Source organism: Artibeus jamaicensis, unplaced genomic scaffold (genome assembly GCF_021234435.1).
Source record: "Artibeus jamaicensis isolate MK-2021 breed Jamaican fruit bat unplaced genomic scaffold, CSHL_Jam_final scaffold_847, whole genome shotgun sequence".
Lineage (NCBI taxonomy): Eukaryota > Metazoa > Chordata > Mammalia > Chiroptera > Phyllostomidae > Artibeus > Artibeus jamaicensis.
The window spans coordinates 15506032-15533201 of NW_026522057.1; the positions used below are offsets into that span (position 1 = coordinate 15506032).

Here is a 27170-nt window from a genome sequence, read left to right on the forward strand (position 1 = left end):
GCTGGACATATATCCAAACACATGCACTATCTCACACAAGTGCCACACAGGGGACGGCTCAACCGACCTGCCCACAGGAGCACAGCCTCAGCAGACTTACATCTACCAGCCTTGCTCACAGCAGGAACTCAGGATGTCTAGGCAACACCAAACAGACAAGGCGCCAATGGAATGGGACATTTAATCATCTGTAGGGTGCTCCCAGGTGGGGGACTGCGGGGCCTTTGGCAGGGCCCTGGCTAATGGAACCAACAAAGGTGCCCATCAGCCAGTGCCAGGCAGGGTGGCAGCCCCAGGGCCAGGCTGAGACAAGCCGGCACTTGGGCTGTTGTTTAAGACAATTTCTGAGACTACTGGGTAAGGAATGTTGCCTCTGAATCGAGGAGAGGGAAGAGGAGGATAGGCTTCAGTTGGAGAGCAGGGCTCCAAGGTCAGAAGGTTAGGAATAAAGGAGTTGGTCACAAGGTCCTTCATGGCCCACAATGGCTGGGGGCTGGGGGAATGTGGTGACGGAGTAGTTGGCCAGCTGGGGCTTGGCTCAGGCCAGTTTCAGGAACTCCTGCAGCGTGTTTTGTTCCACAGCCTCCACAAAGAGCTCATAGTCCTGGGGGAGGGGATGAGAGAGGGGCTCACCTGAGTGCTGGTGCTGTCTCAGGTCTGACTTCGGCCCGAATCCTTCTACCACACTCCCCCACCCCAACTCCCAGGCTCATACCCCACAGTATTGATCTCCGTTGACAATCTGGGGTGGGGTGGCCTTGGGATTGCCCGCCAAGGCTCGCATCTCATCCCGCAGGGCGTTGTCCTGGGAGATGTCCACTAGCTGGTACTGGATGCGCTTTCCATCTAGGATGCGGGTCACCTCGCTCTGCTGGGATTTGATCTGGGGGCAGGAGGAAGGCAGGGTTCGGTGAGCAGGCTGGAGGGCTTAGAGGGGAAACCCTGGGCAGACAGGGGCTGTGGCCAGGAGCTTTTGTTCCCCCACTGCTCCCTCTACACTGTGGGGGAGGGTTCTTGCTACTAGGACTTTTGAGGGTGAGTCAGGCTTGCAGGGGTGTGGGATGAGAGAGGGACCACCGACCAAGGGGAGGTAAGTCAGAGTAAAGGGAAGTGGGGTGAAGTTCAGGGTGGGTAGAGCCATAAGCTCATCCATGGCAAGGCAGAGCAGGCCTGAGTACGGGCCGGTAAGGGGCCATCCCGTTCCAGGTACACGCAGCGGAGAAGAGGAAGGGCAAGATAAGGAAGCAGTGTGGGGCATCCTGGTAGTGGGGGTGCAGAGAATGAGTGTCTGAGTGACACTGGATGGAGGTGGGCAGTTCCTGCTGGGGCTGCTGAAGCCCCAGGATGCCCAATGAAGGCGTTCAGGATGGGACCCAAACCCGGAGGCCGAGCCTCCCAGCCCCCGCCCCGCCCTCACCCTGGGGGCGGATCCGGGTGCCCACGCTTTCCCCCAGCGTGGGCCCCAGGCATGCACTCACTTCACGGGACCCGGTGACCGACGTGCTGTAGACGCGAAGTCCACTCATGCTGCGGGTGTAAGGACTGGCGGATGAGCGGAGGTAGCTGTAGCTGCACGGCCTGGAGACGACGCTGCCGCTCGCTCGGGGAGCGGTTTCCTTCCTGCTCAGCCCGCGAGTCACCGCTCTCGGGACCAATGGGCAGCGCGGGCAGGGGCGGGGCCGGGGCGAGGCTTGTGCTACCCGCCTCTCGCACCGCAGGTCCCCTCCATCCCCGCCAGGGCCCGGCTTTCTCCCTTCTCTCATCTGGGTTCAGTGTGAGACTGGAGAGGGACCCAAGGGCTGGAAAAGCCAGGAGGGCAGAGTTTGGCAACGTCCACCGCCACAGCTTCGCCCGGATTTGTTGTGCCCAACCACCCACCCTTGGTGCTGTAGAGCTCAGCTCCCGTCTTTGAATTTTGAAGGCTTTTTCCAGATCATCTAGCTCCAGCAGTCCCCCAGGGGACACCCACAAACGGCTGACCCTCTGGGATAGCACACCAAGGCAGGGACAACCCCTGCTTGAGAAATTCCCAATGTCCCTCTCCACTCTTGCAAACTTAGATCTTGCAAGCAAGGGTGGTGACAGGAGACAGGGCCACACCCTCAAAGAGCCAGATGGAGGCCAAGGTAAGAGGAGGCTGCTGGCTCTGGAAAGGGCGGAGGCAGAGGCTGGTGTCAGACTCCTTGTTAAAGATCCACAGCTGGTCTTGGGTTGGGTGTCCCCAGCCCAGCCCCAACTCCAGTTCACAGATGGCACTCTGAAATCACTCCTATTCCCAGCACAGATTCAGGGGTTTCAAGGGGAGTGTAGCAACCAGCCCAGTTTTGGAGACTGCTGTCTGTCTGGGGTTGGACATGACACCCCTCCAGAAGCCCCCCAGGGCCAGGGCTTGAAGAGTGCCCCAGGAACACAGCCCTGGCTCTTCGAGGCAATAGCGCCCTGCCTTGCTCCAGGGGAAGCCACTTCCTCGCAGCAACTCAGAGGCAGCTGACTTCCTCTTCACCCGTTACTGAAAACTCCAGAGGCGGCTTTTCTGTGACTCAGGGCAGCTCTGCCCCAACAGAAGGTTGTATGGGAAGAGACCTGATTTTCCTCACAGAACAACAGAGAAGTACAGACACAGACATGAGGCTGGTCCTGCCAAAGGTCCTCCTTGCTGTCTGGGGAACTTGGCTCAACTCCCAGGCTTTGGCTTCAACAAGCCAAAATAAGGGGTGGAGTAGGGGACAGTGGTGATGGAAGGCAACAGAAAACTGAGGAGTCTGTTAAATTTTTATTTTGTAATCAAAATAGGCAATACAAACCAGTTGACATAACAAGAGTTCATATAAATAACTGCTTATAAACTTTATGAGGAAAAATACCCGTGAGCATGGTGGCTGAGCTCCCAATACAGAGTGGAGAGACCAACCAGGCAGTTCTACTTTCAGGAGGCAGGAGCCCAGAGGCTGAGGGGATGGCTGGGTGGGACAGCTCTGAATGGAAGGGACAAGTCACTGCATAAATAAAACACAATTTGTAAAAACACTTAACGGGTCTCATTCAGGCCCAGCAGTAAGGTCTAGGATGTTTCCCGGACAGCCCAAAGCTCAGCAAGAGTTTCACGGTGGCTCCTGAACTGCCCAGTGCTCCCCATCCCTACACATGGCCTCCACCTGGCCTGGCTCCAGCTCTAGAGGAGGCCTGGGGCCAGCCCAGCAACCAGATACAAACATCTGTGGGATGCTCCCTCAACAGGAAGCAACAGAAAACAGAAAGCGGAGGGTCCAAAGGCCCTGGAGAAACACCCCCACCCCCACCCCAGAAAAACTGAAGTGCACCTTAAAACCTGTACTAGGCGCTCTGAACTCTTAAGGAGCCCAGATCCAGAAAGGGAACCCCGCCCACCCGACACAAAAGGCACGAATCAGGTTTGGGCATGGGCCCCCGCCCCAGGGTGAGCAGCTTGACAGTTGACCTGGGGCATCCTGGGGGGAAATCCTGCCTAAACCCAGAACCACAGAGGAGTTTGCACCCAAAGTCCAAGAAGGGGGCTACCTGGACGGACTGAGAACAAAGGAGAAGGGGGCTGCACTAAACATATGGCCAGGGCCCCAAGGCCTCAGGCAGCTGGAGTGGGGTCTCCCGTAAAATGGCATAGATGAAGGAGCCTATAATCCCTAGGACCCCAATTCTAGTAGGTACTTTGCTAATCAACAGATCACCCTGAGGTGTCTGTGAGGACAAGAGCCCTGAGGAAGAAGCAGTGGGACTGGGCCTAAGCAAACCGAGAAGCTAGCCCAGCTTCCAGGAAGGCTGACACATGAGGCTTGAGAATTCCCAAATGACCACTGTTACTGGTACTCAACCTTTCAAGGCCCTCTAATAAAATCTGCACATCAGCAGGACCAAGGTATGGAGTGGGAATGAATGTGGATCCACCCCAAAGGATGGAGAAGGGAGGTGAGAAGCCTGTTTGTCTTTGAGGTCAGTCTGAGGTTTGAAATAGTTTGTGAGGATTTACCAGGTGACCTGCAAAAGTTAAGCAGTAACTTACCCTCAAAGGGTGAATCAGGATGATAGGAAAAATGCAATTCAACAAGGCAAAGCAACAGAGCAGGCACAGTTCCCTAGGCAGCCCTTGGCCCCAGATGGAGGCTCTTACCTTCCTTCCACACTTTCTCTGGGAATAGCAGCACACAGGAGGCAAGAGACTGTCAGGGCAGGGCCTGCTAGACTGTGCTCTCAGCAGACCAGATCCTCCCTCGGGGAATACAACCTGTCCCACGCCCAGCATTCCTCACTGCGTGACACAGTTTTCTCCCATGTCCTGAGCATATCTATCTGACATGGTGGTCCTTAAATCCTCGATGTCATGGCGCAGCTGTTGAACCTCTTCTAGTTTCCTCCTGATTACATCCGGCTTCTGTAAATCTAGTGGAGTCCCTGGGTGCTGTGCAGCTGGGGAGAAGAGCATTTTGAGAGAATGTTAGTGAAAGGCCACTTTCAGGTGGAGGGGCGGTATGCACAGGCTGTACCTGGAGGCCCATGGTCTTGAGACATAGCATTTTAAAAATAGCAGCTGGAGACAGTGGGCTGAAAACTAGTTGCCCACTTTTTGCTTGTCCTGCACCCAGGTACCCCCAAAACATGCCTTTCTCAAAATAGACTTACAGAACATCTACTCTGCAAAACACACAAACTCTCAGAGGATAGTAATCAGGCCACCCGAAACTTGTTCACACACTGCCATAAGGATGGGGAGGTCGGATGAGGGTGAGAGGAGAAAGGTAGTCTCCTGGGTCCCAGCCTGGCCTGAGGACTCACAGTGAATGCCCAGGAGCAGGGAGAGATTGGGGTCATGGCCCTGGGCCCTCTGGGTCACAATGCTACAGACAGCCTGCAGATCTTGAAGACAACTGGCCAACTCCTGGTGCAGCTCAAATGCCAGCTGGGCTGTGTCTGGTGAAGATGGGGACCCTGGCTGAGCTTGGTGCAGGTATTCCTGAAGCGTCAGATTCTTTTCAATCAGGTCCTGGTTCTGTGCTGAAAGCTGAGAGGATAAATGGGCAAGAACATTAACCCAGGCCCAGGGAAAGACAGCGTATCTGTACCTGTGTGAATATATATGTATATTTGTGTATGAAGGAGAGGCTATGAGTCAGGTGATGTCACCCCTTACACCCCACTTCCAGTATCGGGCCTAGTTCCTCCTGTAGGAAGGCTGAGTCCACAGGGCTCCCGCACTGGAGAGGAAACCACTCGCCAGCAGACTCTGAGTCATCAGCCTCCAGGTTTCTGTTCAGGAACCAGAGAAGATACTCCCACCCCTCGGAACTCTATCTGAAGCCAGTCCCTCAGCCAACTCTGTTAGCCAGGCTATTAGAGAAGGCTTAACGTGAACTGTGAAATCTGAGGAGACACTGGTTTCAATCTCTCCCTGCCACCCTGACAAAAGTGGCCACCAGCCAGTCTGATCAGTGTGTCAGAGGAATAAAGGGAGCAGTAATGACAACATGACAGCTAGTGGCCACTGGGTGGGTGATGGGAGAAGCTGGGGACCCAGAGCAGATAGTGCTGGAATGTAGCCTTCCTGTCTGAACCTTGGCTCAGTGGAGATGGGCTTCGCTACATAGACCAGTTATTCACATACACCTGTGCCTCTTCCCCCTCACCCTGCACAGCTTAACCCACTCTCCTTCCCTCCCTACCTCTATCCTATTTTAAAGACACTGAAAAGACTTCCTCCTCTGGTCCCAGCCCTTTACCCACACTGGGACATGTGACGATCCTTGCTCTGGGGGACTCCCCAGAGGCGCTTGGCCAGTGCATTTGGTTGACCCTGATGACAGCTGTTTACTCCAGGAAGACCACCAAGCCCTCAGTATTCTTGAACCTTCCCAACCCCACAAATTTGTGGCTGCAGGAAGACAAAGGGAGAGAGAATGACTTCCCACATACAAAAAGCATTCATGGGTAATCATGGCCACTCTAAGCCAGGCATAGGACCTTTAATGCAAAGGATGATGCAATGTCCCTTCCTATTCCTCTGCCAAAAAAACCTCAGCAGGTACCTTTCAAACATGGCGGCTCATGTGGGAGTAGGGATGGGGAGTGAGCGCACACAGAGAAAGAGTACCAAGAGGCCCAGCTGGTGCTGCTCACCTCTTTCACAGCTGTGCGGAGCTGCTGCAGAGCTGTCTCCCTCCGCTGGGCCTCCTCTTTCAGGCCTTGGCTTGTTCCTTCTTCTTGAGCCACTTGCTGCTGTAGGCTCTAAATTCCATGGCAAGGAGTGGTGGGAGAACACACCAGGGTAACTAGTCTGGTTCAGAGCCTATCACCATGGCCCGGACTATATAGTAAAACCCTACCCTGCCCAAACACTGCTGCTATGAGTTTATTTTAGAATAGCTCTGACTGAAACCCTTTTATAGCCAGTGACCTTGTACAAAATAAGAAGCCAGGTCCTCAGGAAAGCATTCCAGGTCAGTCAGGCCCTTACCTACTTTTCAGCCATCTTTCTTTTTACCCTCCACACAATTTACACTCCAGCCACACGGAATGTCTAGTTGGCCTTCATCGTCAAAGGTTCTAGCTCCAAGATTGTTGCTCACTTCTCTTCCCCTTTCCCTAGACTCCTCCTCTGCTCTGCCTGTCACCTAGGAAACCTCCAAGGCCCACCTGAACATTCCTCAATCTGCAATTCAGAGGCAATTAATCCTAACCTCACCCTGCTACTCATACCCCCATCAGAGCTCACGAGTGCACCTGTTGGCTGGGCACACAATGCCTCCCCCTCCACTACACCATAACTTTCTTGCGGGCAAGGAACAGAATCCATTCAGTTGAGTTCAGTATTTACTGAGCACTTACTATGATGAGCTACAGAGGCTACTGAAAACAATACCAGTCTTTAGGGTGCTCACAGCCCAAGTCCTTGACAATACTGTTTTAAATGCTTCTGACAGAGATGAGGAGTAGAACATTCCCCCAGGCACCAAATCTAGTTAATGTGTGTGTGGGGTAGTTTGGGGAAGGATGTATTTATATCTATCATCTTCGACCTCTCATTCTATTCATCCCAATATCCCCCTGATTTTACAGCTAATTTAAATAAAGTACAAAGGACACTCCCACTCTGGCTCAAAAAAGAAACCCGGGAGTCCTCTTTGATTTTTTCCATATTCTTCAACCCCCTAATTCTGTCAGTCACTGATTCCTCTCAATCTTTCACCTCCTCAAACTCACTTAAACCCATCCCCTCACATCTCCTTGCTGTGCTGCCTGATGTCAGGCTCCTTCATGTCCCACAAGGGTTTTCGAAACAGTCCACTGGCCTCCAGCCTTGCCCCACTCCGAGAGCCAATCTTCTTCCATACTGATGCCTGAGTTGCAAACCTGACCACACCACACCCCAATTAAATGCTGTAGTCGATTCCCAACACCTACCCAAAGAATAAAAGGTAACTTAAGGGGAGACAAAGCTCTCCCATAGCCTACTTCTCCATTTATCATCTTAATTCAACAATATCAAAGTGCTTGCAGCTCCATTTGCAAAACTGCAGTTTTGTGCCTTCATGTTCCTGCCCATGCTGTTCCTTCTATCTGGAGTTCCAATACCACCCTTTCCAGTTCCACTTCTTTGCCTGCCTAATTCCTCCTCTTCCCTCAAGGGTCATGACTTCCAGCAACTCTTGACCTCCACCTCTCCCACTAACTCTTCCACACTCCCCTAGTGTAACATAGACATTGCTTTCACAGCACTGTGCTAAAACCCTTCCCAACAAGACTGTAGGCTAAAAGCACTGACTGGGTCTCATTCTTGTTGTATGCCTAACACTGAGCAAACTGCATAGCAGAGAACAGTACAGACTGCTGGCTAAATTCTAGAGATTCCATCATTAAGTCCTGCCTACAATGTCCCAAGGACTCCACTTCACCTGTACTTTTGAACGCAAGTGATCCATCTTCTGCTGTTGGTTCTCCACAATCTGAAAGGCAGAGTTATCAAGAAAGGCTGTAAGCACCAGCTGATGTTGCAGTGGAAGACAAGAGGGTGAGAGGCTACACTAGGACCTGTGGTTTGTCTATTAGTCCTACCAGTGAGACCAGGGTGAAGGCAAGTTAGCTCTATCTACAGAAATATATGTAACTCAAATTCCCTGTCCTGGATAACCAGTTTCACACTCCTGTGCTTCATTTACTGGAACCCCCCCCCCCCAAAAAAAAAAGTAGTGTGGACTCACAACTACTACTGGGGGTCGGAATGGGTGGGGGAGACACCCTCACCTGATGACTGTAGGCCAGTGCAATTAATTTTATATATAGTCAGTGTAATTGATTCTTCGGTAAAGGGCATGCATGACTACAAGTACACTTTAATGGAGTCTGCCTATCCACAGATGTGATAGTTGTTACTTACAGCTTTGGTTACACTGCTGTTCAAGGAGAGAAACCGAACAGGCCCAGTTTCCTGTCCTTTAAGACCTCAGGTATTCTCTGAATTATTTCTGGGTTTTCTTTTTTGCTGATCTGTGATCAGTCTCACCAGCAGGCCCCAGTCTCCTTCCTCCTTGCTAAATTAGGGCCACCTCAATGGCTGGGTCTCTGCCCAGCATGAGAGGTTCTGTATGGGGCCTGAGCCATGAATGAAGCGCAGGCACCAAGCTTCAGTGCCCCATTTTGAAGCATCGAGTCTGAATGTTTAGAGGCAGGTCCCTCCATTACTTTGCTTGCCTGTCATAAGAATAAATATCTAAAATGCAAACTTATTATGTAGGAATGACTTTTCAGAAAAGAGGAAAAGCTCTGGGTAACAGACCCTAGGTGGCCTGAGGCCCAAAATTCAGGTTCCTTCCCAATACACAACTTTTCTCTTTCCTCTCAGCCTTTCCCCTCGTGACAGCCCCGATACCCTCAGTCACCTTCCGAAGGGAAGCGCATTCCTTTTGGCAGGACTCCATTTCCACTTTGAGACATTCTTCCTGTTGGGCTGGACTTTCTCCACCTGCCTCAACACACTGCTTGTCTTGCAGGCTGAAAAACAGTGGCCTCTTTAAGAAGTTTGAAGTCAGAGAGAAGTAGCTCTGACTCCTGATCTATTTACTGTATGTTTTGGGGCAAAGCACTTAGGCCTTTCAGAACCACAGCTGAGGACAATGTTAAGTCTGTTGTGATGCAGGGTCTGCCACACAAGAGCTGCTCAGTCTGCATTAGTTCCCTTCCCTAGAAGCCAGCATCTATATGATGGCCAACTGCCCAAGGCTTTTTTATTCTTTGCTTTGATATACAAAAACAAACATTCATGACATGTATCTGGATTATAAAAGTCATAGAGGTATACTTTAGAATTTTGGGAAATACAAAAAAATCTCTTTTTCTTGGCAAACATGGTTTGGGGCAGAGGCAACTTTGTCCCCTAACCTCACTTTCAACTCCAACCAGTGGTCTCCTCCAATGGACCCCTATACTCACTTTCATCACAGCTAAGATAAACAACAGGGTCACTGGGGTAGAATATGGGATGAGAAATCCAATCCATCCATTAGAAACTGGATTTGGTCCAAGAGGCTGTTGAACACAGCCATCGCATTTTCGGAAAACTGCTATTAATATGGAGGAGGCTCCCAAGACACCCTGAGAGCACGTTATGGGATCTTGTTTTGCTCTCAGAACCTGCTGTAGCAATTGAGAGCAATTCCGAGGGCTGAGGAGAAACAGATGCTGCTGGTAGCCTTTATCTTACAAGATTCAAAATGTGGACAGCCCCCAGTTCTTAGCACTAGGACCTCCTTTTGCAAATACTCAGATAACTCATCTCCCAGTTTATAAAGTACTTCCATTCATTCAACACAAATATGCAAGGATTATTATCCAGTGTTGTTATTATGGCAGGCACTGAGTTGGATCCTTTCACGGGATACAATGACAAGCTCCCACTGCACCATTACATCCCGCACACTCCACATAAAAGATATATTATCCCTTACCCACAGGCAGCTTTTCTGTAAATCACAATTCAAAGAAAAGGAAGCTTGGAGAAGACAAGTGATTTGAGCAGTCACACAGGTGGTAAGTGGGATAGCCTGGACCAGACCCCAGTTCTTCACTTCTTTCTGCAACCCCACAGGAATATTTACCTATGTCTAGTGGAGAAGTCTGCTCCTCTCTGTCTCAGGCTTTCCAGTTGAACCTCCTTCTCTCTGCATGCTGCCTGGGTCTCCTCCAGCAAGCTCTCCAGCTCAGTCACTCTCTCTTGCAGCTCTGTGCTCTTTAACTCAGAATCCTTAAGCTGAGAGACAAGACCTCAGGCTTAGGTCAACAAACCAAAAAGACTGTCTGGGTATCTAAAAATTTTAGAGTCTAGTTGTAAATCTGACAGATGTTAAGTCTCAACATCTAGGGCTTTGAGGGGTTTTCCTTTCAGGAAACCACAGGGTAACTGCATAGAGCAGAGGCTGAGAAAGTCCCCCTGGCTTGGCCACTCCCTGCTGGCCCCAGATATGCCCAGACATTGCCACTACCTGCTGACTCTGCTTCTGATGGTCTTCCAAGGTGGGCAGGTCAGCCAGGTAGCGCTCCAAAGTCTCAATACGCTGCTGCTTCTCCCGATTCTGCTCTGATTCCTTCTGACATTTCTTTTTCAAATTATTGATGTGCTTATCACGACCTTTGACCTAGGAAAAGAAATGTCAAGAATCTATCTCCGTTGAATCCTCTAGGACCATCAACTTTTTCCAAACTGACCATTGTCTCTGTCCTCACGGCTCTAAATGTTATTTTACCGCAATAAAGACAGGAAGCTGATCAAATTTTCCCATTTGAGATTAGAACATAAACTACAGAGTTAACACACCTGAATTTTTCAACCAAAAGCAAAGAAGGGCTCCCTAGGCATTTTTCTAAAATTGCCTAAGCACTTCTACACAATAAAAAATTGTCTGGTCTTTGTCCCAGATTCCTGGGAGGTAATTTCTAAACGACCGGAATTGGCCAAATAATAGGAGTGTCTTTGTTATTCACAGTGGGCCAAAGCCCACTGTGAATGCATTTATGCTAATGAGATAACTCAGCATGAGGCTAATCATTAGAAAGACCAAAGGAACTAAGCTCATACTGCCTACCCAACAAAACTCCAATAAAAACTCTGGACACTGAAGCGCAGTGAGCTTCCTGTTTGGTGAAGAAAAGGATGTGCCAGTAAGGTGACATACACTGACTCCACAGGGAGAAAGCACAGAAGCCCTCCTGTCAAGACCTTCCCAGACCTTGCCTGTGTGTGTCTTCATTTAGCTGGCCCTGATTTGTATCCTTTATAATAAAACTGTAATCCTGGGAAAGAGGACTCATGGACATGGATAACAGTGTGGTGATTGTGTGGGTACGGGGGGGGGGCGGCGGCGGAAGGTGGCTATAAGGGGACTAAATAGTAATGGGAAAAAATACAATTTTTTAAAAAAGCATTAAAAAAGCCCCCAAACACTATAATCCTAAGTATAGCATCTTCCTAAATTCTGAGTTGTTTTGGGGAATCCAGAACTTGCAGCTGGCACCTGAAATAAGTTCAGTTTTGTTGGGGACTATGCCCTAAAACCTGTGGAAGCTGATGCTAACTCTGGGTGTTCTGCATCAGAAATGAATCACAGAAGTATTTACAACTTCCTTGTAGACATTCAACTAGTCTGGTGTGTCCTGGTTAATGGGCAATGCATTCTTTTCTAAATACCACACATGACACAAAGCTAAGCAATCACTGGAAAGGGTTAATGAGACTGTAAACTTCTTGACAGGAAGGACTGGGCCCATTTTTCTCATTATCATATCCCTGACACATAGCACAGTCAGTGGTCAATGTAAAGCAGGCATTCAATCAAGATTTGTTAAATGGAGACTTTTTCCCCCACTATTACGGCTTTTTCTTTGTTTTATGAAAAGGAAGCTCGAGGAAGTAAGAGAAAGCAGAGAAAAGATAGATATACTGATGGCAAAGAGGAGGAAAAGGCCTAATGTAATTCTATACTAAGAGAGATACCTGAAAATCAATGTAAAGCTTTACCTGAGATACAATCTATATTCTTCAAGTTCAGAACCAGTGATTCTCACATTCTAATATGTATCCGAATCACCTGGGAAGCTTGTTAAAAATGCTGATGACCAACTTTGAATTTTAAAAAATGATGGGCAGACCACAATTGTTTATCTTTTTTCCCTCCCAAAACATCTCTAAAATAACAGGAAGAAAATAAATTACTAACTTGCCCTGACTACTGTGGCTCGTGGGTTGAACGTCATCCCACAAACTGAAAGGCTGCTGGTTCCATTCCCAGTCGGGGCACAAGCCTGGGTTTCGGGCCAGGTCCCCAGTGAGGGGTGTGTAGGAGGCAACCACACACTGATGTCTCTCTCCCTCTCTTCCACTCTCTAAAAATAAATAAATATTTAAAAAAAAGAAATATAGAAGTATATATCAGGAGGACGAGAAGAATTGACAATGAATAATACCTTTATGGAATGATCTGGGAACAGAACTACTAACTTTTATTATAAACATATTGATATTTGGTTATTTAACTTAGATACATGTATTATTTTTCATTAAAAGTTTTTTAAAAGATTTTATTTATTTATCTTTAGAGGGGAAGGGAAGGAGAGAGGGAGAGAAATATCAATGTATGGTTGCCTATTTATGCAATGGTGGGAACTGGCCTGCAACCCAGGAATGTGCCCTGACTAGGAACTGAACCACAGTTGTTTGGTTCACAGGCCCACGATCAATCCACTGAGCTATACCAGCTAGGTAAAAGTTTCTTTTTAAAAAAGTCCTTGCTATACTGATGGTGCCACCATCACTTGGGAGCTTGTTAGAAATGCAGGCTCTTAGGTCCCGTCTCCTCCCAAAACTACTGAAGCTGGATCTGCATTTTAAACAAGATCTCCAAATAAATTTTTAAAAGATTTTATTTATTTTATTTTTAGACAGAGGGGAAGGGAGGGAGAAAGAAATACATCAGTCCTGGCTGACGTAGCTCAGTGGATTGAGCGTGGGCCTGTGAACCAGAGTACTGTGGTTCGATTCCCAGTCAGGGCACGTGCCTGGGTTGCAGGCCAGTTCCCAGCAGGGGATGCATGAGAGGCAACCATACATTGATATTTCTCTTCCACTCTTTCTCCTTCCCTTCCCCTCTCTAGAAAAATAAATAAATAAAATATTAAAAAAAATACATCAATGTATAGTTGCCTTTCAAGCGCCCCCTACTGGGGACCTGGCCTGCAACCCAGGCTTGTGCCCTGACTGGGAGTTCAACTGGCAACCCTCTGATTGGCAGGCAGCACTCAACCATTGAGCCACACCAGCCAGGGCCAAGTAATTCTTTTTTTATTTTTCCTAACCTTAACCTAAAATCTAAATTTAACCTTAATCTTAATGCTAACCCTAACCATATACCAGTGTTCAACCTAAACCTAACCCTAACTCTAACATTAAACTATACCTACTCATCTTGATAACCCTAATACTAACCCTAACCCAAACACTAACCTAACTTCTACCACTCAGTGAAACCCTAACCTCATCTCTAACCCTAAAACTAACCTTATACCAAAACTCAACCCTATCCCCAACTCTAACCCCAATTCTAACACTATCCCTCACCCAAACCCTAACCCTAAAACACAAAACGTAACCCAATGCCTAACCTCAGCACTAACCCTAACTCTATGTTAACCTAATGCTAACACTGACCTAATACTTAAGCTCAACAGTAGCCCTAACCCTAAACCAAACCCTAACAGTAATGCCATACCTTTTGCTCTAATCCTAACAATATGCCTAATCTTAAACCTAACCTTAATTCTAATCCCTATATGAAACCCTCTCTATAACCCTAACCAAAATCGTAATCCAAACCTATACCTATCCTCAACACTAACCCTAACCCTAACTGTAGACCTAACTCAATTCTCTATCACTAACTCTAACCAGAAACATAACCCTATACTATCCTCAACCCTGTATTACATCTAACCCTTCTTCGACCCTAACCGTATACCAAAATTTACCCTAATTCTAACTCAAAATGTAACTCTATACCTAATCTTTCACCCTAACAATAACATTATACTTAATCCCCTCTCTAACCCTAACCCAAATCCTAACCCTAAAAATTTACACATATCCTTAACCTAACTCAAACACTAACCCTACCAAGATATACTTAACCTCAATCTTAAATCTAATCCTAACACTAGCCTTACACCTAAACTGAAACCAAAACCCAACCTTAACCCTAATCTACCCATTACTAACCTTAACCCTACACCTAACCTTCACCGTAAATCTTACTCTAACCCTAACTATAACTTCAACCTATACTTAACCTCAGCCATAACCCAAAACCTAGCCCAAGGTAACCCTAGCTCTATCTATACCTATTCTCAACCCCAAACCTAAGGTGAAACCTAAACCTATACTTAACCTTAACCTAAACTTAACCCTAAAACTAACCCTATACCTGATGCAACTCTACACCTATTCTAAATCCAAGTGATTCTTCTTTTTTAAAAAAAGATTTCAGAGGGGAAGGAGAGGGAGAGAAACATCAATATATGAGAAATATGTTGTCTCTTGCTCACCTCCAACTTGGGGACCTGGCCCACAACCCAGATCTGTGCTCTGACTGGGAATCGAACCGGTGACCTCTTGGTACGCAGGCCAGCAATCCAATGAACCACACCAACCAGGTTCCAAATGATTCTTACGCACATCCAAGTTTAACATTTAAGAAGCTGATTTTAGAGCAAAATCTGCTCTAGTTGATTTTGATGCAAGTGGTCCAGAGCTAAAATTACTAAACTCATCCCCAAAGAACATCTGCATTAGAGCCAGCTGTGAACACAACCAAAAGATTTTAAATCAACTCCCATGATGACCAAGCTCATCCAAAGGCAAATCTAAGTGCAATGGCAAAAATGTCAAAACTCCCAAACTGACTGCACATGTGGGATTCTTCCCTTCATTTTAAGTAGAGTGAGGAAAAACCAGGCTGAATGGTGTGAATTTACCACAGGATTTACATGTCTTGCAACAATACCATCTGGTATGACTGCTCAGGTTGGTTTTCCATCCAAGCCAGCTGGTTGGTGGCCCATCACATCCTGGGGCAGTGAGGGCTTTTTTCTGTGATACAATATTTTTGTGAAGATGAAACAGAAAGGAGGAGTTCCATTTCTGGAAGACCAGTCCTGCATGAGAAGTCAATGCAGGGTGTGACTCAATCGGCTCCTCCTGGTTCCAGGAATGGGAGCCAGAAACAGCTTAGAGCTTGGCGGAGAGGGCTATCAACTCTTGTGAAAAGAGAGCTATCAGCTCCTCAGCTCACCCTTTCTTCCTGTTTCTTCCCCTCCTCTGAATGCTTCTGCAAGGCCACTTTGAGCGACTCTCTGATGAGCTGCACTTCAACCTCTGAGGCAGAGAGTTTCCTTTCAAGCTCGATCTTTTCTTTGTTCAAGGCTTCTGTCTTCTGTGCAAATTGTGCACGTAAGAAAGTGTTCTCTCGCTGCAATTCCTGCAGAAAGATCCTCAATATATCTATTCCTTAATTTTACAATCCCATGTACTTTACTTATCCTAGCAGACTTTGAGGTCAAATATCATCTTTCTCTAAAAATTTGTCAAGTAGTGCTTCTCAAAAGATGGTCTTAAGACTAACAGCATTAGTAGCACCTGGGAATTTGTTAGAATTGCAAATTCTTGAACCCAATTCCCAGGCCCACTGAATCCAAAATTCTGAGGTTTGGTCTCAACAATATATATTTTTAAATTTTATGTATTGATTTTAAAGAGAGTGGAAGGAAGAGAGAGAAAAACATGAATTTGTTGTTCCACCTATTTATGCATTCATTAGTTGACCCTTGTACAGGTCCTGCCAGGGATCAAACCTTCGACTTTGGCCTAGACTTCGGCCTATTAGGACAATGCTCCAACCAACTAAGCTACTGGGCCAGAGTTCAACAATCTGCGTTTTAAAAAGCCCTCTGGGGGATTCTGATGCATATTCACATTTCAGAACCACTGCCTTAAAGCAATACCTGAGGAGTTGTAGTATAAAGGGAGGCACACAGGGTAAGACATCTGAAGGCCTGGTTCTCCTCCACTCTTTCTCTATATGATCTTAGGGAAGTTCTTTCTTCTTCCTTGGCCTAAGTTTTATTTTTAAGGAACTGAACTACAGTTTATCCTAGGGCCCTTCTCATTGTAACAATCTGATTCTATCAGATGGAACAGTCTTAACAGGCCCACTGGGTGGTAAAGCCAGTACTACAATCTGTCTATATCCATCACTCAAAAGCCCAAATTGCAGAGCTTGGTCAACAAAGCAGGCTTCTTCTATAGCCACTGACCTTAGTGAGAAAATGATTTCCTTCAGCTGCTCCTAGACATGGAAGATAAAAATTAAAATGGCTCTAAATATCCCATTACACCTGCCTCTCCTTCCATTTGGCCAGGGCTAGTAGATTAAGACTCCTCAGAACATCACTCAACTCTAGGACCTTACCGTGTACTTCCTCTGCCTTCCTTTTCTCCCAAGTAATGTCCTGGCACCAAAGCATCTGGATGGCCAACTGATTCTACCCTCACCTACCAAGTGATATAAGCTTTTTCTGCCCCCACAAAGGCAGGAGAGGGATGCTTTTTAACAATTAGGATGCTTACTCTTTGAGGGCAGAAACACCTTATATCACTTGGTTTCTTTTCTATATCCTGGATACCTAGCAGTGCCAAACACAGCAAAGACACTGAATTATGACAAGCACAATGCTAACACAGCTGCCAATGCTTACCTGTAGCCTCAGCAAGCAGAAATCCCCAAAGGGGGCAGGGCGGCCCAAAAGGGCATTGTGGACTTGCAGTTCACTCTCTCGCACTTTCTGCTCCAGCTGAGAGATGTGTTTCCTCTGCCTGCAAAAATCAGTAGAATGAGGTCCGGGGTCTGACACTAACCCACTTGCAATTATGAGCCTCCACTTTCCTTAGATTGGTACAGTCCAAACTATATGAGCAAGAACCTTGGATTCTGGGCGGTACTTTTTTGCTAGAGGAACAAGTGAGATAGCTGACTGAGGGGAAATGAGGTAAGATCAGCTGCAAAGGACCAGCTGCCCCCTTTAACTGCCACCCCCCCCACACACACACACAGGGCCCATGCAGGTATACAACTGATCTAACATATTAGTCAGATACGGGACTAGGCTGCTCATCAACCTAGCTCTCCCATGAAACAAGGAGTGCACCTAAACAGAGGAGGATGTACTACTCTTGAGGAGACTTCGTTAGGTCTCCTAAGTAGGGGCTGGGAGAACAGAAGCTGGCCCTATGGTACCCTTTGCTCTCTTACTTGTCAATGAGGAGCTCCTTTTCCTTCAGAAGGTGTTCATTACTGTTCAAGATGCTGACCCATTGTGCTGGTTCTAATGTGGGCAGTGAAGGAGCAAAAGCAGGGGGATGGTGGCAAGTGGTTCCATTCTGAAGCTGAAAGACAAGCAGGTCCGAAGGGGCTTGATCTTAAATCATAGGCACCTGAAAACACCTGAGCAGTACCTGGCTGGCTCTGTAGTCAAGGCTAACTCTGGGTCGGCCTAAGAAGGCCCAGTGTTTATGAATAATTTTAGCTCTGATGCATGACTGGAAAGAACCTGCCAGGGAGACTTCTGCCAACTGGACACTGCTCAGAAAGGCTCTAGTTTCTAAGAAAAGGTCAGTTATCTTTCATTATCTGGCAACAGAGGCAAACCAAGAGCTAAGATGTCCTCGACAACCAGGAAAAGAGAGTATGTCTAGCTTCTTTCCTTCCCACTCTTAAGCAGCAGCAGGACTTTTTTTAAACACAAAAGTGGTATAGTGGGAAAAGTATAGCAGTTCAAAGGCAGTTTTCAAACCCTGGCTCTCTGCCACTTAACCAGCTTTGTGACCCTGGACAATTATTTACTCTAAGAACCTGATAAATTTCTACATACACCACATCAGAGTGCTAAAAGGATCCAATAAGATTTTGAATGTAAAAGTACCTAGCCTGGTGACTTTTTTGGGTCTTTCCTTACAACCCTCTATTTTGGAAAACCCATCTGGTGTTTAATTAGACCACCAACAGATCCAATGGGATTTATAAGCCTTAACTTCCTATCTACAAACATCTTCCCCCTTTCTTACAAATGTTTTCTTTAGAGTCAAAACAGGACAAAACTTATACAGTTCAAAGATCTGCACAGGACCTGCGAAATCCAAGGAAGAAGGGCCTTTACCTGCATTTGCTCCATTTGTAAACGAATCAACTCCAGATGCTGCCGACAAGTGCTGAGCTCACAAGATTGCTCACAGGGATGCCAAGGGTCAGAGTTTGGCTGCCACACCTGAGAGGGTAGAGGCTTGGAGAGCCCAGGAGCAGGCTGAAGACCCAAAGGGAGCAACCCGCTGCTGCTAGGGTGTAGTCCATTCCGCTCACAGACCACCCCACTGCCTGGTGCCTTCTTGGTCTCAGGCAACACTTTGTATAACTCCTTGTTTGGGTCGGTTCTTAGGTTGTGGAAGTGGGCTTTGTAGCGAGGATCTGAATAAAGTGTCTCCATCACTGCCGATTGATTGAAGGTAGATTCCATATTGGGAATATCAAACTTCCTCATTTCTTCTTCTCTTTCATGGCCCACTGCTGGAAACCAAGACTGCTCAATTCCATTTTCTCCAGCAGCACCACAAAGATACATGAAGTCTCTAGATAGACCTGGAGAACGTTTCATTGCACCGAGGTCTCCATTTCTTGTCATCCCCACACTTTCAGCCAATCCCGACAAAGGGATTTTAGAGGAAGAGGGTCTGTCAGGTATAGAATTTGGCTTAGCAGGAGAAGCCCCCAAAGTAGAAGGCATCACATGGGCTGTTGGAATGGTTACGTGGCTTTTGATGGGCTGGAAAGAAGGGCTGCTACTCGAGCTGCAAAAATCTGTAGAGAAAATAAGTCTTCCATAAGTCAAAATTAAAGCAGCAAGCTTTCTTCAGTTTAGCTGCTATGTCAGATGTCCTCTGCCTGCCCTGAGACCAGGGAGAGAGGGCACTATCATCACAAATATCAGGAAGAAAGACACAACAGCCTACCTGGGGAATGTGTGTTCTAAGGTCTCAAATGCCATTCACAAGTAAACCAAGAAAAGGCAACACTGGCTTCGTTTTTAACTTACACCCTGTTCCTTGCATTTGAATAAAAAAATCTTGCCAGTCAACAAACAAAGTTGAAAACTGAACTTAAAAAAAAATCACTTACTTAAGGAAAATGGATTAGATCCTACTCTTCTGGGAGCTGGGTACCTCTAAATTACAATCCAATCTAATAAAAATATCCTTTCCAAGAGCTGCAAGAATCTTCTGTGATCTCCAAAAGCTTCCCAGTGAAGGTGAGCAACGCATCAAAACTATCTGAAGAATAAGGTGAACTGGACAGTGCTCCTCTGTATCCAGGGCAGGGAGTACGGCATCTGAATCAGGATTCTGTTCTCTCTCCCACACTCCAGAAGTAACTGCCTGAATATGTGAAGTTATTCTTAGTAACTCTCAGGTTTCACTCTAGCACAGAGAGCACTCTCAAGTGGGTACGCACTGAAATCCTCTATTTTATATTTTGCCTCTCACTTACCCCTTTGTCTGTCTCCAACTGTGATTTTTCCCCTATTCTTTCATAGTGGACTTACATTTCCTTTAGTTCCTTTCTAGTCTTGGAAGACAACTCTCATTAGCCCTGCCACAGAAGTCTCACATTTCTACACATTTTCAACTTTAAAGTGCTACGCTGAAGAAGCCCTAGCCATTGTGGATCAGTGGATTGAATGCCGGCCTGTGAACAGCAAGGTTGCTGGTTTGATTGCTGGTCAGGGCACATGACTGGGTTGTGGGCCAGGTCCCCAGTTAGGGGCATGCGAGAAGCAGCCAATCGATGTTTCTTTCCCTTCCTTCTCCTCTCTCTAAAAATAAATAAATAAAAAATAAAGTGCAACTCTGAAGAAGACTACAAGGTCATAGAACTAATATGTCAGGGCAGTGGACTACAAGCAAACCAGAAAATGTACCTATTATCTTCAACATGCAGAAACCTGAGTAAGGGAACAAGGAATATAAATGTCTTCCCTTTTCAAGTATGCCCAGTACTCTTTTCCAAACCAAGCACATCTACCATGAAAAGAGTGAACTATCAACCGGTTTCACATTTTTTAAATGTTTTTTAAAAGATTTTATATATTTACTTTTAGAGAGAGGGGAAGGGAGGAAGAGAGGGACAGAAACATCAATGTGTGCTTGCCTCTCGCATGACCCCTACCAGGGACCTGGCCCGCAACCCAGGCATGTGCTCTGACTGGGTATAGAACTGGTGACCCTTTGCTTCGCAGTCTGGCACTCAATCCACTGAGACACAACAGCCAGGGCTCACTTTTTTCTTTCCATTAACCAACATAGAACACACAGCTGATGAGGACAGACGCTATTACCTTTCCTAGAATTAAGTCAATATAGATGAGCTACCATCTTTTCATATAGATTTGTAAGCAGCTCTTTAAAAAAAAGGTGAGCCAAATTATCCCTTGTATTGTATGCAGTGTCTAATTTCCTACATTCAAGATATCCTGGGGCTAAAAGGCCATACTAAAAACAAGCAAAGAAAACAAAACAAAAAAACCCCCAGTAATTTCTGATAGCTTGTATCAGCCTCTCAGGACCAAGAAAGGACATTTCAGAGTCAAAGAATGTTTTTGATGTCCCACAATTTGAATACAGGACTAGTCAACAGGTAGACTGGTGATGATGAAGACTTCTAATACTAGTAAACTCTCGATTGAAAATCCTCCATAATGGCACCATAGTAACCACTCTCACCAGTGGTCTCTGCTCCCAAAATATAATTTTGGAACAGAAGACAGTGAGATTGGGCATACAAGGGGTTGCTACTATGTTGATGTTAGTAACACTTTCCATTCTCCCTCCACAGTACCACTGTTTCTCAAGACTCAAATTCAATTTTGATCCCATAACACCCAAAGTGGTAATGCCAAAACCAAAGCCAAAATGTAACAACTGACCCCAGAGAATGTTGCTTTTCTAATTTCCTAATGAGTGAGGTCTCCCTATGGATGACAGAGGAAAGTGAAATCTTTGTCAGCATTTGTCACTTGTCTATTTGGTTTAATTATATTAAGGAAACTGCCTGATTCTGACAAACTGCTATAAAAGTAAAGTTACACCTTAAGTCTGGTTTGTGGTTCAGAACATTCTAAAACAAAATAACAATACTTATTTTCCAAGGAGTCACTATCTTGCACAATTTTCAAAGGCTTTCGAAACTTAGTGTATGGGATATGTCATTTTTATTTAGACAAGTCTGCAGTCCCCCAAATCATTGGGTTTTTACCACTTTGAAGATATATTTCTAAATCTCTCTTCTTCTCAACCACATCCACCCCACACCCCTCCAAAAAACCCACAATGCATTCTTTTTAGCAACCCTCCTTTCCTGGCAAGGGGTAGTAGATTCAGCTACTGTTAAACCTTGATCACTCTGCCTACATCACTTACTGGTTTATAAAGTGTGAACTAAGCCAGTGATTATGTCAGTCTTTAGCAAAGAGCTGAAAGTTTTCTGAGCTCTCCAGTATCCACCTCTGCCCTGTCCCTTGCAAATCTTCAAGGTAAAACACCTTATTGGAATGGAATCAAAAGCAAGCTTGTTCAACTTATAGATGCAACAATGAACTAACTATATTTTATACCAGTCATAAGGGTTCTTGTCAGCTGTGCTCCAAATAAACCAAGCTAGATTCATGAATGAAATGAGCAAAGATTAAAATTAAGGATCACAGCATAAAACAAACCTGGTAGAGAAAACATCTTGCGTTCTTTAAAAAACTTCTAGACCAATGGCTTTGACCATTACATCAAGGCTACTACAATTTAAAAAGAAGGCATTACAGCTCAGTGCATTGCGTGCCACCCCATGAATCAAAAGGCAACCTATCAATCTATCTTTCACACAATGATGTTTCTCTCCTTCTCCTTCCCCTCTCCCCAAAAATAAATAAATAAAATCTTTAAATGAAAAGAATGCATTACAGCCCTGACTGGTGTGGCTCATTGCAAGTCATCCCACAAACCAAGAGGCTGCCAGTTCAATTCCCGAATAGGGCACAGGCTTGGATTTCAGGCCAGGTTCCTGGTTGGGGCGTGCAAGAAGCAATAGAATTGATGTTTCTCTTGTACTTCAGTGCTCCCATCTCTCCTTCCCTACATCTCTCTCTAAAAATAAATAAATAAAGTCTTTAAAAAATTTGGTGCAGTTGAGTTTCCCACATTTGGGGAAATCACAAGGGTCAGCACATCTGGAATGTAACAAATAAGCCTCACCCAGAAAAAAACACCTTACTGATCATAGTATCTCCCCTGTCAGGTTAAGTATGTGAATTTGGCATTTTTTTACTTAGCATAAATGTTCTCAAAGTTCATTCATTTTGTAGCATGTATCAATACTTCATTTCTTTTTACTGCTGAATAACAGGCTATTCTATGAATACACTATTTACATTTTACTACCATTTATCATTATTTTTTAAATTTTAAATTTATTTTTAGAGGGGAAGGGAGGGAGAAAGAGAGGGAAAGAAACATCACTGTGTGGTTGCCTCTCCCAGGCCCCCTACTGGGGACCTGGCCCACAACCCAGGTATGTGCCCTGACTGGGAATCAAAGGGTTCCCTCTGGTTCACAGGCCGGTGCTCAATCCACTGAGTCACACCAACCAGGGCCCACTATCATTTGATAGAGATTTAGGTTGTTTCCATTTTTTGGCGACTATAAATAATGCTACTATGAGCATCTGTGTGTATATAAGTAAGAGTAGAACTGTTGAGCCACAGGTAACTAACTCCACGTTTAACCTTTTCAGAAACTACCAAATTACTTTCCAAAGGTTCTGTAATATTATACATTCCCACCAGCAACATAAAAAGGTCCAAATTTCTCTACATTTTCACCAGCACTTATTATTATCTTTTTGATCACAGCCATATATCTAGTGGGTGTCACATTCGTCAAAGCACCAAAGTAACTAGTTTTGTGATTTTAATCAATTAATTTAAAACACTTTTGAGCTCTAACTAATGTGGCTCAGTTGGTTGGGTGTCATTCCACAAAGTGAAAGCTTGCCAGTTCGGTTCCTGGTCAGGGCATATGCCTGGGTTGTGGGTTCAGTCCCCAGTTGGGGTGTATATGAGAGGCAACCTTCAATGCTTCTCTCCCTCCTCCTTCTCTGTAAAAATAAATAAATTAAAAGTAAATAAATAATTTTTAAAAACCATTTTGAGTCCTGGTTGGTGTGACTCAGTGGACTGAGTACTAGCCTCTGAACCAAAAGGTCACCAGTCCAATTCCCAGTTGAGGGCACATGCCTGGGTTGCAGGCCAGGTACCCAGCTGTGGGCAGGTGAGAGGCAACCTATTGATGTTTCTCTCTCACATCTATGTTTCTCTCCCTCTCTTCTGTCTCTGAAAATAAATGAATAAAATATTTTTTAAAGAAACCTTTAAAATTCAGTGATCTTATCTGTAAAATGAAAATAAAAATACTTCATAAGGTTCTTAAAGGCATTAAAGAAAAATATTTTTAAAATTTAGTACAGTATCTACCACAAAATATTGAATAAGTTGTCATTAATAATTATCATTAGGTCCTCTGCCTTCTAGGAATTCACCATCTAAATGAAAAACAAAATATCATCTAAACAAAAAGTATTGCTGACAGTTATTGATTTAAGTGCCAAAATAAGTGACAGAAACAATAAAGACATAAGGTTGTAAAAAGGAAGATTAGCAATGGGTGGAAAGGATGGGAAAAGTCTGGTCAGGCACTTCACTAACCTTGAAAAATAAGGCCAGCATAGCTGGGACGGACAAGAGGAGGTGGGAATACCATAAATGGGACCAGATTAAAGAAGCCCAGATATTTAAAAAAAAAAAAGTTCTTCACTTTCATACCACACTAAGACAAGAGACCTGGTGGCAGTAAGAAATACATTGAAACAGGTGGGAGAAGAACTGAGGCTTCTGAATTTTATCCTGCAAATAATGGAAACAATTGACAACTACAAAAAAGGAAAACTATGGAATCAAGCTTTCAGAAGGATTAATGTGGCAGTAGAGGGAAGGTTAAAAAGTTGTTTGAGACAGGACAAACAGCAGAAATTGAGAAGAGGGGATGAGCTTTGAGAAGCAATGGGGTAAGAAGAATCGAGCAGACTCCTTATGAATATTTTGGAAATGACAATATATCTGAAACACAATCTGAAAATAACAACATATACTGGTAATCAAATCATTAACACAAACTTACCCTCCGCCATGTCTGAGCACGATGTGCCAATGGCTGTGTCTCCACTGTCAGTAACACTCGAACAGCGAGTGAAGCGGCTCCGAAAGGCCTCTGAGATAACTGGGGTCTGCCATTCACAACTCAGAGAACTGCCCTTCTGAATCACATTGGAAGCTGAAACAAGTGGGATTTCCACCTTTAGTGTTAACCAGCTGATAATTACCCCACAAGGCTGTTTTTAAAAAAATCACTTAAGCCTATGAAGGAAGAGCAGCACCTTACCCCTTTTCTCTCTCCTGTGCCTATTTTAGCAACTCTCATTTTGCTAATTTTATTATTTTTTAATTTTTTTATTGTTGTTCAATTCCAGTTGTCTCCCCTTCCCCTGCATTACTCTCTCCTGCCCTGCCCACCCTTTTAAAAAAAGATTTATTTATTTTTAGAGAAAGAGGAAAGAAGGGAGAGAGTGACAGAGACATCAATGTGTAAGAGAAATACCAATCAGTTGCCTCTTGCACACCCCCAACCAGGAACCTGGCCCACAACCCACAGATGTGCCCTGACCAGGAACTGAACCAGCAACTCTTTGGTCTGCAGACTAGTGCTCAATCCACTGAGCCACACCAGCCATGGATGATTTTGTTAATTTTGAATGGAAATAGCATGAGAGAAATAGCATTTAAAGACAGAACTAAAACCTACCAAGAATCCAGGTGTACTGAGACAGAAAACAAAATAACATTTAATATAGCTACCATTTCCTGAAACCCAGAGCCATAGCACTTTATAAACATGATCTCATCTACCTACTTGCAGAAAAGTATTATCTCATTGACACCCCTATTTTACTGAGGATAGAACTGAAGTTTGGATCCAGGCTATTCTAATCCCAATACCCACTGTTTCCTCTTACAAGGTTTCCCAACAGGTGCTTTTCATGTTCTTGGGAAGACAATTCTTCCATGTATAGTCTATACATCGCAGGATGATTTAGCACTCCTGGTCCCCATCCACTAAATGCCAGGAGCAGCCCTCACCCCTTCCTGCTATCACTATGAAACCTGAAAATACCCCCAAATGCTCCTTAGGCTAATAGGCAGTACAGCCCCCATTGAAAACCACTGTTTGACTGAACCACGGTACCCTCATGGACAGGGCTGAATCAAGATCAAAATCAATCTGAAGAGCTTTTAAAGGTAATGAGGAAGGAAGGAAGGAAGGAAGGAAGGAAGGAAGGAAGGAAGGAAGGAAGGAAGGAAGGAAGGAAGGAAGGAAGGAAGGAAGGAAGGAAGGAAGGAAGGAAGGAAGGAAGGAAGGAAGGAAGGAAGGAAGGAAGGAAGGAAGGAAGGAAGGAAGGAAGGAAGGAAGGAAGGAAGGAAGGAAGGAAGGAAGGAAGGAAGGAAGGAAGGAAGGAAGGAAGGAAGGAAGGAAGGAAGGAAGGAAGGAAGGAAGGAAGGAAGGAAGGAAGGAAGGAAGGAAGGAAGGAAGGAAGGAAGGAAGGAAGGAAGGAAGGAAGGAAGGAAGGAAGGAAGGAAGGAAGGAAGGAAGGAAGGAAGGAAGGAAGGAAGGAAGGAAGGAAGGAAGGAAGGAAGGAAGGAAGGAAGGAAGGAAGGAAGGAAGGAAGGAAGGAAGGAAGGAAGGAAGGAAGGAAGGAAGGAAGGAAGGAAGGAAGGAAGGAAGGAAGGAAGGAAGGAAGGAAGGAAGGAAGGAAGGAAGGAAGGAAGGAAGGAAGGAAGGAAGGAAGGAAGGAAGGAAGGAAGGAAGGAAGGAAGGAAGGAAGGAAGGAAGGAAGGAAGGAAGGAAGGAAGGAAGGAAGGAAGGAAGGAAGGAAGGAAGGAAGGAAGGAAGGAAGGAAGGAAGGAAGGAAGGAAGGAAGGAAGGAAGGAAGGAAGGAAGGAAGGAAGGAAGGAAGGAAGGAAGGAAGGAAGGAAGGAAGGAAGGAAGGAAGGAAGGAAGGAAGGAAGGAAGGAAGGAAGGAAGGAAGGAAGGAAGGAAGGAAGGAAGGAAGGAAGGAAGGAAGGAAGGAAGGAAGGAAGGAAGGAAGGAAGGAAGGAAGGAAGGAAGGAAGGAAGGAAGGAAGGAAGGAAGGAAGGAAGGAAGGAAGGAAGGAAGGAAGGAAGGAAGGAAGGAAGGAAGGAAGGAAGGAAGGAAGGAAGGAAGGAAGGAAGGAAGGAAGGAAGGAAGGAAGGAAGGAAGGAAGGAAGGAAGGAAGGAAGGAAGGAAGGAAGGAAGGAAGGAAGGAAGGAAGGAAGGAAGGAAGGAAGGAAGGAAGGAAGGAAGGAAGGAAGGAAGGAAGGAAGGAAGGAAGGAAGGAAGGAAGGAAGGAAGGAAGGAAGGAAGGAAGGAAGGAAGGAAGGAAGGAAGGAAGGAAGGAAGGAAGGAAGGAAGGAAGGAAGGAAGGAAGGAAGGAAGGAAGGAAGGAAGGAAGGAAGGAAGGAAGGAAGGAAGGAAGGAAGGAAGGAAGGAAGGAAGGAAGGAAGGAAGGAAGGAAGGAAGGAAGGAAGGAAGGAAGGAAGGAAGGAAGGAAGGAAGGCCAACCACTAAAATTTCTGAGTGGTTAAGATATAAAACTGATGAAATTTATTTGACTTTATTATCTTGCTGTTTAAGCGCCGGTAGGTAGGAAGTGTTCAATAAATACTTGATTTACTAATGTACTAGCAAAGCCTTAAATTCAAATTATTTTTTTAAAACTACTATACTTTTCCTAAATTATACCTCATTATCCATGTAAACAAACAAGCAAAAAGGTAATGGCAGCTACTTATTCATTTAAAGTGTCAGAGTTTAAGGTGAAATC

General features: G+C 45.5%; 2 protein-coding genes and 1 non-coding gene across 7 annotated transcripts in view; all 3 read right to left on the minus strand.

The window, feature by feature from the left end:
• Positions 1-163: 163 nt before the first annotated feature.
• SH3BGRL3 (SH3 domain binding glutamate rich protein like 3) lies at positions 164-1628 on the minus strand. The gene is made up of 3 exons (XM_037135770.2): positions 1479-1628; positions 716-883; positions 164-604 (listed from the first exon to the last, which is right to left on the minus strand). Exons 1-3 carry the CDS (start codon positions 1524-1526, stop codon positions 539-541), a joined length of 282 nt encoding a protein of 93 aa, XP_036991665.1. The 5' UTR covers positions 1527-1628; the 3' UTR covers positions 164-538.
• Positions 1629-2754: 1126 nt separating this feature from the next.
• CEP85 (centrosomal protein 85) overlaps positions 2755-27170 on the minus strand; it is a 31599-nt gene continuing 7183 nt past the window's right edge. For 2 of the 5 annotated variants that reach the window (XM_037135944.2, XM_053660376.1), the window contains 12 exons: positions 24392-24544; positions 18277-18971; positions 17373-17506; positions 16819-16936; positions 15357-15542; positions 10503-10655; positions 10119-10270; positions 8904-9015; positions 7920-7970; positions 6145-6252; positions 4807-5032; positions 2755-4440 (listed from right to left, as the gene is read on the minus strand). In XM_037135944.2, the coding sequence (XP_036991839.2) occupies positions 4280-4440; positions 4807-5032; positions 6145-6252; positions 7920-7970; positions 8904-9015; positions 10119-10270; positions 10503-10655; positions 15357-15542; positions 16819-16936; positions 17373-17506; positions 18277-18971; positions 24392-24544 (2249 nt within the window). In that variant the 3' untranslated portion in view covers positions 2755-4279. Of the gene's footprint in view, positions 4441-4806; positions 5033-6144; positions 6253-7919; positions 7971-8903; positions 9016-10118; positions 10271-10502; positions 10656-14610; positions 15313-15356; positions 15543-16818; positions 16937-17372; positions 17507-18276; positions 18972-19289; positions 19531-24391; positions 24545-27170 lie in introns of those variants that run through there. The other 3 variants (XM_053660377.1, XM_037135945.2, XM_037135946.2) reach the window with 3 other exon arrangements.
• On the minus strand, positions 22303-22463 carry LOC119042287 (U1 spliceosomal RNA). The gene has a single exon (XR_005081200.2). It is a non-coding gene; the product is annotated as a U1 spliceosomal RNA (small nuclear RNA).